The 17,765-nt window shown below is 39.9% G+C and overlaps 1 protein-coding gene across 8 annotated transcripts in view; it reads left to right on the top strand.

The window, feature by feature from the left end:
* diaph2 (diaphanous-related formin 2) overlaps window positions 1-17,765 on the top strand; it is a 366,461-nt gene that overhangs the window by 242,266 nt on the left and 106,430 nt on the right. For all 8 annotated transcript variants that reach the window (XM_075481764.1, XM_075481768.1, XM_075481771.1 and 5 more), the window contains one exon: window positions 14,974-15,098. In XM_075481764.1, the coding sequence (XP_075337879.1) occupies window positions 14,974-15,098 (125 nt within the window). The remainder of the gene's footprint in view (window positions 1-14,973; window positions 15,099-17,765) is intronic.

Raw genomic sequence — 17,765 nt, 5'->3', positions numbered from 1 at the left:
GGACAGAATCGATTGTTGCAGGCCAAATTGAACGTCGAGCTGCAGGCTGCCACAAGATAAAGCCTCTGACGCTGTCCGCTGTGTTTATCATCAGGTGGCCTTTTCTGTGTATGCTGTGCTGCGATTTTGATGTGTTAAGTCATAATAGGGGAGCCACCATTCTTTGGAGCGGCTGCCAATAAAATCACAGACAGAGGGGATTATGCCTCATGTCAGCCCATTATTGTTTCCAGCTTCCCCTGAACACCTTTTTTTCCCCACCTGGAGAGCCCTCTGCCACAGTTTCTTTGCTGCCTTCTATCCTGCTTTGTCTCTGTACAATTTTATATTAAACATATAAAGTTTTCAATGTCTGGCTCTTTAAACAGTTTGCATGTCATTGTTGGTCTTTTCTCATCCATAGTCTCCCTGTAGTCGTACTGACTAGCATGGTTAAATGTTTGCAAGCAGACCCATTTATTCGATCACTGGACCTCATCACTTCTGCACACCCAGCAATACACTGTGATTTATACCCAAATAAGCACTTCTGGTGACTACAGAGGCACATAAAGGTGCTTTCAATCTTTGTTTTTTCTGATAGGAAGGTGGGAGCCTCAGACACAACCTTTTATCACATATCGTACGTATAGTTTAAGCATCACTGTCCTCAGCCAAGTCTTCTTCATGCAACAAAAGAAATTAAGCAAATTTGGGCATAAAACGTCTCTAACATGAATGTGCATCAGTCTTTACAAGCTTGTTGTTCCAGTCTCTTCCACAATGTCCTGTCCCATCAGGACCTGACGTTATGAGCCTCCCTTACACTGCAGTTAGATCTGTTATCTGGAATGACCAGCTAAATGTTGCCCACCTTTTCCTGAGAAAAAGTAAGAAAATAGCCCTGTAGCTAGGCAGACATGCCATCAGCATAACATCAAAGCAACTGTGATTGAGTTTTTCCTTTGACTTTTGTTTCCATTTACAGAAATGACCTCTTATACTGTTTATTACTGAATTGGATAATAATGTAGCCCTTACCATCACCATTCTGGCAACCACACACAACCTAGTGTATACACTGTAAATTCTGGAAATCTGTATTTCAAATTATGTCATAATGACTGTATTTGTAGGTGGAACATTCGTACAGCTTTATGGTAACCCATACAGCCGCGGAAGATTATGCGCTCTAACATTTGAAGACAATCTTAATTAAATGTAGTTAAACAAAGGAAAAAGTGCTGTTAACACATGTAAAATGTATAATCACATTGTTGATCCACACTGCTTCAGCTGAGGGTGTTTGTGAGCCACAGTCTGCGTACAAATCAAGAAGAATAAATCGATCCATTATGAATCGATAAGTTTAAGCCCAGTGATAAACAAGAGACCATGTGATTCTGCTGAGTGAAAAACAGTGTATCAAACTGCATCAAGTTACCTGATTGTGTTAAGTACTTCTTAAATCTGCCTCCTAACCTTATTTAGGTGTCTTCACTCTGTCCGGGCTTGCAGCAGATCATTTATTTTTACTCTGTGGATCAACTCAGCAGTGATGAGGGAAGGCAGAGAGGAAGAGTCCAAACTTTGCATAAATTAGGTCTTTATTTTTTATCTCTGTGACCTTGAACACGTTCTACAGAATTTATTGGTTATCCTAGAACCTGCCATCCACCTCATGGCTGTTTACGAGTAATTTGATCTCCTCTTTAAGCATATATTTCTCAGCCAGGTTCTGCTCTTCAGTTCCCCCCCCCCTTAAGTGTCCTGTAACAGCCATTCACTCTCCCCTCTCACAACTGTGTCACAATCAATTCAGGAAAATTATCTGACAGCCTAAGTAAACAACCCAAGTTTCCCCTCTTTTTCGCCTTGGTGTTTGAGTTTCCAGGCTGACCTAATCAATTGCGAAAACCATGCAAATACCTCTCTAGCATCGAGCATCGTACAGCTCTCACAAACGTTTTTCTGGACAATGGACACCACTGTACTTCCACCCCTTGTTATCACAGCGAAAAGGATACCATGATATAACGATCCAACTGTTCTGGAAGAAATGTCAAATAGAGCTTCATTTCATTTGGACTGCATCTTGAATAGTCCTTAGCATAGGGAATCAGTAGCGATTATTATCGATTAGTCATGATTGGTAACACCTGTCACGTTCTTTGTAAAAGCGGACCTGAGAAAACCTTTTACTGAACACAATTTGTTCACACAATCACTTTATTATGTACAAGGTGTGCAGCATTGTTCAGTATGAAGAGCAGCTTTTGCAACAATATTTGCATAATCAGCTCCAGAGACTCCAGACATGTCCCCAGCACAGAGCCGGCCCGCTTTATCAGTTAATTCAATTTCTTTGGAGGCCTCCAAAGCAGATTTCACTCACCATCACAGATTTATAAAAGGCAGCAACAATGTAATGGTCCATTTAATGTTAAATGTACACCTTTAGGGTTCATTACTTGGACTTAAAGTCTCTTCAAAGAGATTCTGTATTTGATTTTGTGGATATAAAGCAGGATGGACAATATTGTCCTGGGCATATCCAGGCCAGTGGTGGACTGTTAGGTTTTATGACTTATTCTTATCATACCTTTAGGTAAACACCTGCAGTCAACGATGACCGAGAAAAGGGCACGTATTTAGGACCACAACTGAAAGAGTCCATAAGTAGTCATAACAGAGAAATATCCCCTTTTTCTCCATATTTTCCTATGTGCAAAGCCTGAAGCTTTCAAAAATACTTCAACTTAGTTGGAGCCTTCAACTTAAGTCCTGTGTCGCTCATCTTCTTCCTTACATAAAACCTTATAACACAGGCGTTTTTGTCATGTTTGAAATACATCTTCCTTAGGTTGTTGGTACAGTTTCTTTTGCATCAGGGGGCTCTGTTTAAGCAATTAAAAAGATGAATGACAGCTACCTCTTTCAATTATCCTACAATGTGATGGTTCTGTCCCTTCTTCTTTTTATACTGTCTTTGCCAAATCTTGTTTGAAATTTCACGATATGAAATCTGTTAATGTGTTTGTCTGCTGATTTGTTACCTTACCACTTGCCCCGTATGAAGCGAGGAAAGGTAGAAAGACACCAGCTTAGCTGAATGGCCCATGAGTGCTACAGTAGAGTAAAATAAAAAGGTCTTGCACATATGCACTTTAAGGATGAGCACTGTGGGAGTCCCACAAAAAGTAAAAATTAATTTCAGCTCTGATCTGCTCTGATCTGCTTCTCAAGCCAGATAACACAGACACACTCGGTATAAATGCGGCACAGAGAAGAAAGAAAATTCATCTTGAATATGCCTGCAGAATAAGTCTGGAATCATACATATAGCTGCTTTGAGGGTTGAAATTTATTTTCCTTGTGGCCCACATTCATGTAGAAGAATCTGCATCCAGGGCAACAGCAGCTTTCGGCAAAGCCTAAAGCTGGTTGTTATTGCAATAGGTTGACTGGCTGGGAGCTAGAAACCCCCCTAAGTCATGGCTAAATGGCAGTGCACAATGAAGCTGCCTTGGGCTGCATGGCAATTGCACAAACACCTCCTCACTGTATGTCTTTTGCAGTTCTTGGTCCTCGTATTTTAGGGAGTCTATGTTATCTGCTTTTGGTTATTCATTCTCTCTTGGATCCTTATTATTAACAACTGACCGAAAGAAAGCAGACACAGATTAAAGTATGGCCATTATTGCATCGTGAATGAAAACACTGGGGCATGGTCCACTGAGAAACACTCGGTGTCAAATACTTTCATGTTAATGCAACTTGTGTGTGTTTGTAGCCTCGGGCCTGTATCATGAGAGTTGATCAGTAAGTTAGTAAGTAATGTGTTTCAGTCAACTTTTAACCCATAGACTTTTGGCTTTGTTTGAAACAGCCGTCTAAATCCTGAGTTTTTCAGGAAAACTCGAGACTTGCAATAAAAATCATTTGACAACTTAAAGCTTCAACTTTTCTGGTAAATGATCTACATTGTTCTCATATTTATCAGTTCTGGGGAAAGAAACAAAAAGAATGATAACAGTTAGTGTGTTTTGTTATTTTAAAAGCAATCTGACAGTTGTTTTTGTTGGATGACAGGTGCACCTGTTTAGCACCAGAAAGTGTTCATTACGGAACCCTGCTGTTGTAAATTTTTGCAAATTGTAAATTAGCATTTCCTTACTGAAATAAACTTCCCTGAAAAACATATTGTGTGCATGGCAGCACACGGAACATCCAGTGTGATTGGAGGTAATAATGACCCTCTCCACAAAGACACCCAGGCATTTAGGAGATCTCATGAGGGTAACCTCCATATCCCCCTACAGTCCACTGCACATACTGTAGATATGTCTGGGACTGAGTGTAGCTCTCTTGATTGATGAATTACTCAATTTATTCTATTCATATGTGTGTGTTTGTGTGTGCGTGCATTCCTTACATTATAACTTTCCGTGCTGAGTTGACTCTCAGCTTTCTTTTTCTCATACATTGATTAATGCAAGAGCCTGATTGTCTCATACAGTTACAGCCAATCCATTTACTTAATCTAAACAATTTCTTTGTCGATTCGTCACACCACATACATCACAGTACTGGATGGCTCCCAATGCTATAATCAGCTACTCTGTATGTGGGGAATTAAAGCAAGAAAATTAGCCAGTTAATTCATCTCTCAACTCAAAAGTCTAATTACCCCACTGATGAGTTTAAGGATTGCCTGAGGTGGAAGGGGACTGTGTTTATGGGTTTGGCACTTGTGTGTACTAAGTCTCTTCTCATGTGGAAGAGGAAAGATATGTCAACACTCCAGCCAAATCAATACTGGACACAATCCTGCTTAAATACTTCATGATTGTACACTTATTTAAACACATGTTTCTAAAGGGATGGGATGTCCTCTTTATGTGGCAGCTGCTGAATGAAGACATATGTGGCTGGCGGAGGAATTGATCTGACCTTTCTCATCACACACAGGATATGAATCTCCCCACATCTACTTTATTAGTGTGATATAGGAACACAGGAATTCCTAATTTAGTCAGTAGCATGTGGGTCACAGCACAAGTATAAGTAATTGAGGTATATACTGCACATTTTTTGACTTGTAAGTTTCTGGAAGCATAAAAATCTAAAGTATGTTTTTGGAGTGTAGATGAAAGATACAGAAATAGGAAAAATGGATGAAACCAAATTGTATGTATAGAAGAGCCCACATTCAATTATCCAATCAGAACACTACATTACAACTATACACAAAATGAATCAAACAATAATACTATATGTGCATGTACTCTTACATTTAAAGCATCAAGTCATACTTCACGTCAGTTAGTAAGAGAACAGCAAACAGATAAACAAACCATAAAACCAACACAATAGAAAACACTGGAGAAAGGCCCGCTTTAAAAACCCTTAAAAGGACCTTTAGATAAACCACAGTGGGGAAGGGAAAAAACTAAAAATGCTGTTGTAAACGCATATGTATGCACTTCAAAAGTGAGTTGATAAACTGTCCTACAAAGTTTTTCTGAATTTAGACTCGGAACCTTTAACTGAATAATTCAAAATGTATTCCTGCTTCCATTGCCAAACGCCTTGCTCCCAGTTCCACATCCTCTAGCTGGTTAGCTTATATAATGCATCGACTTACCTTCATATTCCCTCGCTGTGTTCCTGTTGTGAGGGAACCACCATAACCAGGCATCTTCACTGAAGGGTAAAATGAGCGTGCTAAAGGGACGTGGCCTACTATTTGACAGATGCCACTTCAGTATGAATGCTCTGCTTAAAGCCAATCAAATGGGGCTGGGGTCTCTTTTTTTGTTGCATCAAATGCCTAACTTTCATCTGAGACTCATCAATAATCATGTATGGTGATGGCAGCAATCGGCATGAGCAGTACTTTAGAGAATGTAAATGATTGCCGTCGTCATGGACGGATTGTGTAAATCAAACTTGTTGAACCACCTGACTGGAGTTTCAGCAGATTGGGCATGAGTTTGAATTTTATTTTCCTGTCTGTCAGCATGTGTCTGGTAAGAGATTGCCTCATTTGCATATTTGAACATGCAGCCTTAAGTTGTCTTTCCTCAAAAGTTTTTCATTTCTTTTTTTCTTTTTTTTTCTCCCTCCTCATATTTTGAGCCAGAAACTTCAACTTCAGCTGTACTTACATTCTCCAAGTGGGACATTTTTATTCTTACTCTTCTAAAAGTACCATTTTTGGCTATTGGGTTATAGTGATCCAAGGAGAAATGAAGAGAGACAGTAAAAAAAAAAAACCCTATAAAGCATTGGGTAATATTGCAGCAAATGTACCTTTCTGGGAAAAGAAAGAAAGGGTCACAAATTTCTCATAATCTATAACTTTGCGTAACTGGCACAAAAACAAATCTTAAAGGGGACAGTAGTGGTTTGGCGCTTAACCAGGTAAAATAATTACACATTTAATTGGGAAAAAAAGCAGGAATAAATTAGAGTATGTCAAGAGTAAAAAGTGTCATGTATTCTGCAAATATTTTTTCCTCAAAGTATAATATTGAACAACTTTCTTTTTGATATCATGCCTTGTTCACTGCAGAGGCGACTCTGTCCACAGCCGTGCGTTCGGCTTTATTTGTCAGCCCGGTATTTGGTCTACAGAATACGTCTCTACCTGCTTCTGTCTCCTCTCCCGCTACTGTGATCTTAGTTTGCTTCTCTTTTTCTCTTCATGGCTATTCCTGGATTACCTTTGTGTTGACATTTTATAAAAGAGAGGTGTCTTTAGTCAAAGTTGATTCGAAACATTGAAACGACAGGTGTGCAAGCAGAACCTTCTCAAGCAAGAATTTGTATGCTTAGTATTGCTTAGCGGATGGAAGAGAGACTTTTTCACCCAGATGTATGAATGACAAATGCTGAGCAATATCAACACAAGGCTTTTCCAGACAGAGGCATCGATATGCAGTCGTCACTGGGGTTTTTATTACACTTACATGTGGTGATTTGGAGAAGAAAAAATTCCACTCTGCTTCATCAACAAACGGAAAAGAGGGAAGCAAAGGCAGAGCTCGAGTGGTCACCCACTCTCCTTATGAATCACGCACTGATACACATGTGCACATGTTAAGTGTTAAAGTACCCCATTTCTGAAATGTGCTCAGTCGAAAAGATCATTTCACAAGGTACATTTTACATTATTTGATATTTGTTCAAATAATAACGAAATGGTGAAAGGAAAGCAAAACCTCAGTGTCCGTGGGTGACATTTACATTTGAATTTGTGTTGGACCTTAACCTGAGATGATCATTGTTTTTCTTGGAAAGCATTGGGAAATGATAACGTGATTAACCTGATTATGTAGTGCAAGCATAGTACATTTGAACATCATGTAACTTTTTAACATAGCTTTGCATTACTGAAATAATATCAAGGTCAGTCAGTTATTTTTTTTCTTATGTATCAAAAGGGTTAAAATGATTTGTCTTAAATGATAGAAATAACTCTTAACAGATGACTTCAGTATGTTGGTATGTATATGCAGATGGCAACAACGGTATCTCTCACAGAGGGAGCTCTTGTACTACAAATGGGAACATTGGAGAGAGCCAGTTGACAGAAGGGGAAAGGAGAGTCTGAGTAAAGAGGAGAACTAACAGTGACTAAGAAACAGGATGCAGGGGAGACGGGAAAAACTGAGCAAGAGGCTTTCGAAATCGCTGCGTAACAGAGCAAAACTCTAAAACAATGTGGGTTTGTGAAGTTCATCAAACACTCAGTCCCAAGCAGCTGACCTTGATACTGTTTTTTATTTATTTATTTATTTTTTTAAAAGAAAGAAAAAAAGTGATCATGGTTATAAAAGAGTCACTGAGGGTTCAAATCTGAGCAGCAGGGGTGCTTTTATTAAAAGTGTCACAGCTATGAAGCAAATATAGATATTTCCTTAGTAAGGAGCTAAACAATATCCGGAAAACAAGGTTGAGTGTCCGCTCCTGGTAGGACTACACTGTGGGACTGTACTGTATTGCTAAAATGAAACAAGGTCACTGTCTTATTGGTGTTGCTAAAGATCCTTTGCTGTACTTGTTGTGGAATCCCTCGTTTTTTTAAATTCCCTTTTTTTTTTTAACTTTAATGGTCATCGATTGCCAGAATGAGTTTTTATTTGTGCTCTACTTCTAAGGAAGTACGTTATGCAACAGCAGTGGATAACTTCCATTCATAACCAGTGGTTATTTGACCATTTGTTGGACTAGTAATACTAGTATTTTTGCAGATAAGCTCATATCATCATCTGCATTTTACTAGAAATTGGTAATAGTTTAGGATCCTTTTTTTCCTCCTTTTATTGCAGTTTACAAACAGCTTGATGCATTACCGCAAGGGGATTTAGTAACACGTTACATCCTGGTTAAAACAAGATCATATCCCATGTTATGTCCCATAATAAGATGGTAGTCTATTATTCAGTTTCTAATAACATAAGGCCTAATTAATATTTCAAAAATCATAGTCCATCTCTAATTTTAAAACGATCAAATTCAGACGATATGAAATTGAGGCCAAGGTAGAATGGGACATTGTTTCGTGTCGAACTGTAATTTAGTTAATGGTAGAATTGGCCCAGCAAAGCAGATCCTTGTGCTACATTTTAGTCAGATCACCGTATTTTACCTTCTTGCATCATGTGGATTGCATAAGGCATAATTACAAGAATCAAGAATTGCAAAGCCTTTTGGATTAAAGCCTTGGGGAACAATCGTACTTCAGAGTGTGTCACATCGAGTTGAACACATTGTACAATAAGTGCTGTGTGTGTGAGACACCTTAGATAGCTCATTGTGGGTGTTTGTCTTGTGCACACCCTTGGGCTTTACACCCTGTTAATAACTGCTGCTTGCTTCTGCTGCATATTAATTGAAGTTTTGTCATATTTATTGCTAAATGTTTTAAGATTGAGTTGGGTTTTCATCACGGCTGATTACCTGAGAAATATTACTGACGTTCGCACAAAAAATGAGACTCTGAATCATAGTGTGTCGGTGTAAAAGCAATTCTATTTCTTACCAGGCATTTTGCAGATTTAAGACCAGTCGATAAGTCAAGCAAGGTTTTGGGTTTCTTGGATCTAGAAATGCCAAGTAAAGTCTGCACCTTTGAGGTGTCAGGTGAAATAGCCTCAGCTATGTGATTAGGTGCAACTTTGAAGCTGTGAATGCGGTTAGAGGCATGTGTCAACTACCTCAGGCTATTATGACTGCCCCCCCACCCACCCACCCACCCCATCACTGAGGATCTTCCTGGTCTGCTTCACTAACACCTTTCCCCACCGCCAGGATCTCCCTGTTCCTCTCCACGTTCATTTTTATTTTGAAACCTGTTGTGATTTGTTTGTATTCACCATTTTAGTCAATGTTGATGTGTTCACATCTGTCCGTATTAAGATGGAGCATGATAATCAATGATGAAATAAATGTGCTTTTATCAGTCATTTAGGGTCAAAAGTCATTAGACAACTCAGTTAGTAGATGTTTTTCTCACAAATACACAAAGTACTGGATCTGCTCATTTGGCTGGCTTTTGCTGAAGAAACTAGAGACCTGGATTAAAAATCATTTGTGGATTCCACGGCAACTCTGCAAAACAGTGATTACGGACTGATTTTGCTCTAAAATATCTTTAGTTTAGTCACATATTTCAACAACCACCCTGCCACACGAGAATTAAGACTTCCTCACAGCATCCACCATGCTTCATACATCATGACTAAAAGTCCAGCACTGCACAACGCAGTTGTAACTTATCATTTTTTGTTGTTCATGTCACACCAGAAACGTCTCACAACGGTTTCGGAGGAAAAATATTCTTTAGCGCTGAGAAATGACCACCCTACAAGTGAGTGCATGACAAGCATTCAGGGGGCCGGTTGTCGGTTGAGGGAGGTAAAGCATTGTGCCCCTGTGAGTTCCTTACTCTTTTTATCGCAGAGGGCAGAGACTCACATTTAGCACCACCACATCACCCTGACTGATTTCCTCTGCACGTCCCGGGGAATTGTCATCACCCCAGGTCAATGTCTAAACTTTCCCATGCATCAAAATATATTGTAATTGACTCCATTTGTAATTCCTCCAGAGATCTGGCAGCACTGGGCTGTAGCTCTGATGGCTGCCAAAAGCAATAAAGTCTCACAGACATGACCCCCATTGTAAACAAGGCCACTTTCTAGAGAGTGAGGTAGAGTTGAGTGTTTTTCTTTTTTCGGTTGCACATGTGTACACTCCTACTACACTTTACCCACACTTCTGTTCCAATTCAAATTTCTAAAAATATGTGGCCACGTCATGTTTTATTGTCCTTGGGCCATGAGATTCCCTCTTTTCATCATGGATGTTGCCAGCTTTTTTTAAATTATATTATTATTGTTGTTATTCATCTAAATACAAATACTGATTGTGAATAAGATAAATTGTAGATATGTGATAAAGGAGTACACTTAAGCTGTAATAATTATGCCACACAGACTATTAGAGAAACACTTCTATGAGGCATCATAGACATCTATACTGTCCAATGTAATGACATTACAAATGAAAAAGACTAAATCAGTTTGACGTCAAATTATAAATAATTATGTTTTACTTTAAGTTGCATCATAGTGAAATATTATTTATGCCCCTTGATTACATTTGTTTATTTAAAACGAAACTAACATATTTTATCCCTATAGTTTCACTCCTCTGAGAGGACGGGCTCATCACTTATAATCCGACACAAAAATCCTTCTGTAATAGTAATAGTTCTGATGCATAAAAGCTTTAAGCTAAATGCAAATGAAAAAAGGAAATGGAGCAAAACCAGAAAGGATTTACCCTTTTATATGTGCTTGCAATTACTCCAACATTCATGATAAATTACAGTTGTTTTTCTGTCTGTTTTCTTTTTCATGGAACGATGCAATAGCTGCACTTCTTTCTATATGTGTGTCATTTTACAACAAATACACAAATGCATTCATGTAACATATATTTCTACATGACAGATACTTTTAATTATTCAAAAAATGATAAATAAACCGGTTACTTATCAATTCTCCCTATAGACCGAGACCGTTGCCTCGTAACTGAAAGCTTTACTGCAAAGTTTCTTTCAGCTCCTTTGTTTATGATGTCCGTTAAATTTCCTCATTTGCCACTTTATCTTGCCATTTGTTTTTAACGTCACCTCATCTAAAATAATCATACAGAATAATGTGACTGCTGAGTCACAGCAACAACATCTTCTTCACAGCTGAAACTTGAGATGCTTTGATTCCCGCTGAAACGGGAACACACAGCATTGTGTTTAGCCTCTTGTCTCTTTTTGTTTTTACAGTACTCTGCCTCCCACTTCATATCTCATTCAGTTTCAGGTGCCACCAACAGCGAAGAAAACAGGACAAAGTGGGATTTTTTTTTTTCTATTGAGGACAATATGTAACCCTGTCATTCTGGAGAGGATGCGGGGGGGGGGGGGCGGGTCTAGATTAGCTTTCAAGCAGAGCCATATATTCTTGACAAGGTATAAGATTTATCGGTGTCTTGATAACGCTACTCTGAATTGGCATTGTGCAGATATTTTGTGCATCTGGTCATGTTATCTTAAGCTAGGGATGTGCTTTTTGCCCCCCACCCAGATTCAAAACAGATTTACACTGAATGTCATTCTCGTTTACATATTTTTTTTTAAAGGTTCCACGCAGAACTCTTAGATGACTGTTGACACCATTAGCATCTAACTAACAAACTATTTGATTTCTTATTATTTAATGGCTATTCAGAAATGTAAAGAAATCCGTCCCTCAAGGTTGTTTGCTCGTTACGTCTAGTGTTGCACAAGGAAGTAGCTTCTGAGGAGTTTGAGGTGGATTCTAACGGATCGGATCTACAATACAGTTTTGTTCCAGCCTCCGCATTAGCTCATCCTACGCAATTAACTTGACACAGCTCTTAGCAAAAAAAAAAAAAGACTAAGTGTGTACATTTGGGACAACTCTGAAACACACTGTAGTACATCAGCTGTAATCACTACAACTGTCCAGAGTGGCTGCAGTCTTTTCTATAAAGCAGCTACCCATCGGGGACTCCACCCGTCAGTGTTCTGTAAGAGCGGCATTAAGCTTGGAGGACATTTTATAAAGGCGCTTAACTGTTCAGCACATTTTCTATGCTAACTTTACATTTATTCCTCAAATATATCAGATAAAACAGATGACAGATGACTGAGAAACCAGATTCGTCGTATCTGTAAGATTTATTGCGTGATGACATGTCTGTTAACCCGAAGCATTCATGTACCTGGCAAAGGTGATAAACACACCTTCCAATTACCTTCCCTTTACGTCTTCTGTAGCACTTGTCTCTGTTTTTCACAAAGTGTAAAAGATTGTTTATTTTTTTTATGCTGCATTGGCAGCAACATTTAAAACAAATCCACATTTCCTTTGTAACCTTAGGCAACAAAGCAAGAGCACAGCTTGAGTGATATGGAATTATTTGTCTATAAATCAAAATGAAAACTGCCCCGTTCCAGAAATGACTGCATAGAAAGTTGACTGCTTCCCATCATAGTGGTTGATTTGGTGTTGGGAGCTACACAGTATTAATTTATTTATGTTTTCTTTGGCAATTCACTTGAAGGAAAAAGGGCAAAGCTGACGAGAGTATGCCAAACCTTTCTTGTGTTATTTTGTTGTTATTCTTGTTATTTTATTTTATTTTTTTGTTGTTATTTTTGTTGTTCTTTTGTTATTTTATTTTTACACACACACGTATATTTATGTATGTACCCACATTGATAGGCTCAGGTCTTCCTCACATCCTTGCCCCACCCTCTCTTTCCCCTCCAATCCACTTGGACTGCATTCAGGAGACATGTCTGTTTCCATATTTTGTCCCCTGAAAATTGCAGTGTTATTTTTGAGCTAATTTTACTAATGATATCCCAGAAGAGTTGGTGCTTGATTCTGCAGACACTTGATTATTAGAACAAAGCAGTAATACATGCAGTATGTAAAGGCGTTAAAAGAACAAAATATACCACACAGTATATACAAAAAAGCTAACCTCATTTGTTGATCGCACACAGTTGAGCTGCTGTATCTGTGTCAGTGTGTCTCAATGGTGAGCAGTTCCCATGTAAACAATAGTCTGTATTGAAGTCCCATGGCTTCACTCTGATCCTGTTAACAGCTCCCCTGAAACACCATTGCAGTTTGTTTGAGCCACTATTTCTTGGCTACTGTAGTTACTATAATCAGTGTTTGAGCCAAACCATTACCCAGTACTATCAGTCAGCCCTCAAGCTACTATAAAACTGCTATCAGAAGCCACAGTGCCAGACAAAGACCTCCCTATGGCTCTATGTGAATGTAATTGTCTCTTCTCTTCTCCACCTCTTTCACTGTTCACTATCATTTTTTTCACCATTAGTGAAGCCAAGATCATAGTGTAAAGAGCAATGCCGGATCTCAGAGGCTCTATCAGTGGAGAAACAGGCTATGTGATAGGTTGCTTTTTTCATTGCCATCCCCAGAGGCCTGCTCTTCAGGAACTGGGGAGGAGGGATTGTGAATCTTGCAGTCTGTCTACGCAGCCTGCTAGCTGTAAAGTCCAATAATGACAGAGACCTCACCTGGCACTCACACTGTTTTTCTTCTAGACTGATCACAGCGGGCACTTTGTGTGCACGGGTGTGTGTTGCAGAGGGCTCGGTGCTTGTGTTGGAAGTGTTTAAGTGCATGTGATTACAAATTACCGTTGTATCTTATTTTCTGAAAATGACACTGAGACCAAACTCAGGCTGTTTATGTGATGTAAAGCTACACGAAGGTGACCCTTTTTATCACCAAGGCAGCATTTGATGACAGCATGTCTATTACCTCACGCTCTTTGCTTTTCAGCAGATGTTAATATGGTGTTGGTATTTTGTCCAGGACTGCCCTCATTGTTGCTTTGGTATTTGGTCATTGCTCCACGGGAATTAAATCCACAAGCGTATTTTGCTACCCTCGTGACTTCTCACCAACCTTTTCAACTAACTTTGTCTGGTCCAAGATTTGATTGAAATTAGTGTGCAGGCATCAATCTTTTCTTTTACCTACGTGGAGTAACTATCAGCCCAAATTGTGTTTATTTCAATGTAGCTCCACTCATTGTCTGCAAGCAGCTTAATGTTGGCTTTGAACTTATTGATCAACAGAGGCGTTTATGAGACGTCAGCAGGGGCTGGAGTACTTTTCTTTTATTATTACCATCAAAACAGAAGACAATTTAAAGGCTTTCAATCCACTAAAGAACTGACAAACACGCTGAAATGAAATATTAATAACTTAAAGACATTAAGTTTTCTTTGCTGGCTTTCTTTAGTTTTCTTTAATAGATGGTCTCTGTGATGTTTTAGTCTGTTTTTAGACTTCTCATTTTTATGTATATGTGTCAGAAAAACGTTAAAGGGACTCCTCACGCATGCATGCAGTGTGTGTGTGAGCGTGTGTGTGTGTGTGTGTGTGTGCGCGCGCCCATCAATAAAACAAAATCTTTAACAGCAACCTAAACATGGCACTGCATCCCTGCTCCTGTCCCGTCTGATCCCATAAGACGCTGTTTGCTGTTTGAAGTTTCTACTTGAAAGGGCTGATCTGAATACTGTGGATTCCACGGCAACTCTGCAAACAGTGATTACAGACTGATTAATGAGCCACAGCGCGCACACACACACACACACACACACACACACACACACACACTGTACTCACGCATGCTTGCTTTCTAGGCCACACACAAATAGAGTATGCAGAAGTCGGTTATATCATGACACACAGACTGACTGAGTCACAGCTTGTTTTTATTTTAATGTAAACTTTGCAGGGAGCTGTGATAACTTTATCATGGAGAATTTCTAATTTGCCGTCCCAGTAAGCGATTATACTAATCCGTGTATTGTGTTCCCTTTTTTTGTCACTTTTTCCGCAGTGTCCGCTGAGATCCTGAAGAGCAGTTTGACCACCATGGAGCGTCACATTCAGAGGCTGGAGAACGACATTGAAAACTTCCCCAAAACAGATGACCAACAGGATAAGTTTGTGGAAAAGATGTCTATATCCTTTTTATGCTGGTCTTTTTCACACCATGCACAGGTTTCTATTTAATTTGCTCTGCCACAACATGCCCACTGAGGCATCGCAGGGCATTCTTTGTGCTTTTTGTTGTCAGCAGCGCTCAGAAAGGTGTGTGCTGTTTGTGTTCTGCCTGGCAGGGGTAAGCAGTTTAAGTCACTTGGTGTGATAGGTGGCACCCTAGGGAACGTAGGGAATGGATCTGGCTGCCTTGCTGTGAAATGTTGATCAGATCTCCCTCTTCACTCCTCCATGTGTCCCAAGAGCGAAATCATGCCCATGGCTATTTTTACTGCACTCTGCCACCGCTGCCTGTCCCCTGGGGGACTCTAATAGGGGCTCTAGCCCCTCACACCATCTTATCGCCTATCCCTGATTTCATCTCCTGACCGGCCACACAAGCCTCTCCGCACAACCCTCTTTTCTCATGACACCTCTCCTGTTTTGATAACAGAGTGTTTCACTTAAACCCAAGCATCTCTGCTCCCCAATTGAATTAGTCATGTCCCTGCACTTTCTTGAATGTCCTTTCTGAGAGGAAACGTCCTCACTGTCGAGGTTTGATCGGTGGTAGAAATCAAGTCCACTGTCAACACCCTGGGGTTTGGTGTCGTTCCATATGGGATTTTTAAAGAATATATAGTGGAACAGTCTGCACTATCATATTTGTTTGTTCTTAATGTAATGAAGGAAGAAAATAATACTTTAGAGTATCTCAGAAAGTGAGTGGGTGTTCCCATATGCTTGGTGCTCACACGCAAAGCTGCATTTAACCTGATATTTGCTTCTTTTCATCTAATATATCAATTATTACACTAGTTTTACACATTTAGTTGTAATGGAGTGATTAACATGCACAATTTGTTCCTAATCAAAGATAGACCTTTACATTTGTATGTTTTTTTTTTAAAAAGAAAGAAGGTAAGAAAAAAAAAAATCATTTTTTGGTTTACAACAGGCAGGAAACTGCTCTGCCCCCCAATGTCAGTATTGATTCCCCGGCTCCTTCGAGAATCAGAAGCTTCACTGAGAGGAAATGGAGAAGTGTAGATAGACTGCAGAATGGCTCTCCTTCACTGTCTGGAGTTCCTCCCCAGAGGGAAGCAGAGAGAAGCTGACTGGGCATGACCTGAAACGCCTCCTTTCCCTCTTCTTCTCCCCATCTAACCAGATCCACTGTCAGTGGTTGGAAGGACTTAATCAAATGTATTACAAACAAGTTTAAACCACAATTTTTTCTCATTGTGTGTCAAATGATAAAAAGCATTTAGCCTCTGGCTGGTGGAACAGTGGGTTGTCCAATAACGGCACGTTTGGCAGCTGTGATGAATGAGTGTTCTAATATTTTATTAATCTGCTCATTATTATTTTTGACGAATGAAACAATCAGATTTAAAGAAAAAAAAAAAACATTCTAACACAACAAGCAGGAATCAGTTATAGCCTTGTACAATGCCCACATGCCTTGTTGTGAACACTGTACAAGGCAATGGATAGTGGAGATGCAGTCAATGCTGCGAATTAAAGAGAATTTTAATCAATAAATAGGATATTTCATCAGATATTGCACAAGTTTCTGTTGTGAAGAAGTAAAGGATTCATTTTGAACTAGGGGTGGAACGGTACAAAAAACTCACGGTTCGGTACGTACCTCGGTACGGACCCTACGGTTCGGTACATTTTCGGTACAGTGCCGAAGGAGGCGTGTAGCGAGGTTCGAGCACATGTAATAGATATCTGAATCCTGCCTCTTCTACAGTGGAATATGGGCGCATTGCAGATGCGATGTAAATTCCAATTGCTTCGGTAATTTTTTTCGCTCTGCATGTATTCGTATCCAGGGGTTGTTGTAATAAAATTTGGGAGACGTAATTGGTCGGGTCTTTTCATGGTTTCTATAGAACACACCTGACGGAGGTGTGTGGTGGTCGGTAGCTACGCCCCTTGTCATGCTATCACGGCTGAAATGTTTCATCATACCACACAGACAGAACCAGCGCGTGTTTAATAAGTTAAACTTACACGTTGTCTCCTTTGTCTGCGGCGCTCTGCTCTCCTTTCTTCCTTCATGAAACGAAGAAGTATCGCCTGCGCTTGATCCTGACTCTCTGTGGGCTCTTCCAGCCTCGATATTAGACGCCTGATATGATCGTCCATGATTAATATCACCATCATGCAGACCATGAACACGGTGGCCTCCTAGCTCTCCATATTAGCTTCTTTGTGGTGTTTTTTCTTCTCTCGGGTTTTTTTTTGTTCCGTTTTGGTGTTGAATGTGGCGCTAAACGGCTAACGGCTAGCACGTCACTGACGCGGACGGCTGCGCGCGGCGCATCAGTCCCGACTCATGTGCAATGCAGACTGAAACAGCTCCGCTGGGGAAGGACAGTTATCAGAACGAAATTCGAGTAGGACAGTTCTGATAACTGCGTTCTTATAACTACTCTGTCCGAAAGCGTATATCTCTACGGACCAATCAGAGCTTGCATGTGGCAGTCTTTAAATGGGTCCTGAAGGAAACTCTTGCAAAATAAAAGTTCCGCGTTCAGAAAACTTCCGTACCGTGTGTATTCTGCGTGGAAATGCGGGTACCGAACCGTGACCCCCGTACCGTGACGGTTCGGTACGAATACATATACCGTGCCGGCC

Source organism: Odontesthes bonariensis, chromosome 13, assembly GCF_027942865.1.
Source record: "Odontesthes bonariensis isolate fOdoBon6 chromosome 13, fOdoBon6.hap1, whole genome shotgun sequence".
Classification (NCBI taxonomy): domain Eukaryota; kingdom Metazoa; phylum Chordata; class Actinopteri; order Atheriniformes; family Atherinopsidae; genus Odontesthes; species Odontesthes bonariensis.
The sequence above is the reverse complement of the archived record's forward strand: the minus strand, read 5'-3'. Positions and strand labels throughout refer to the sequence as shown.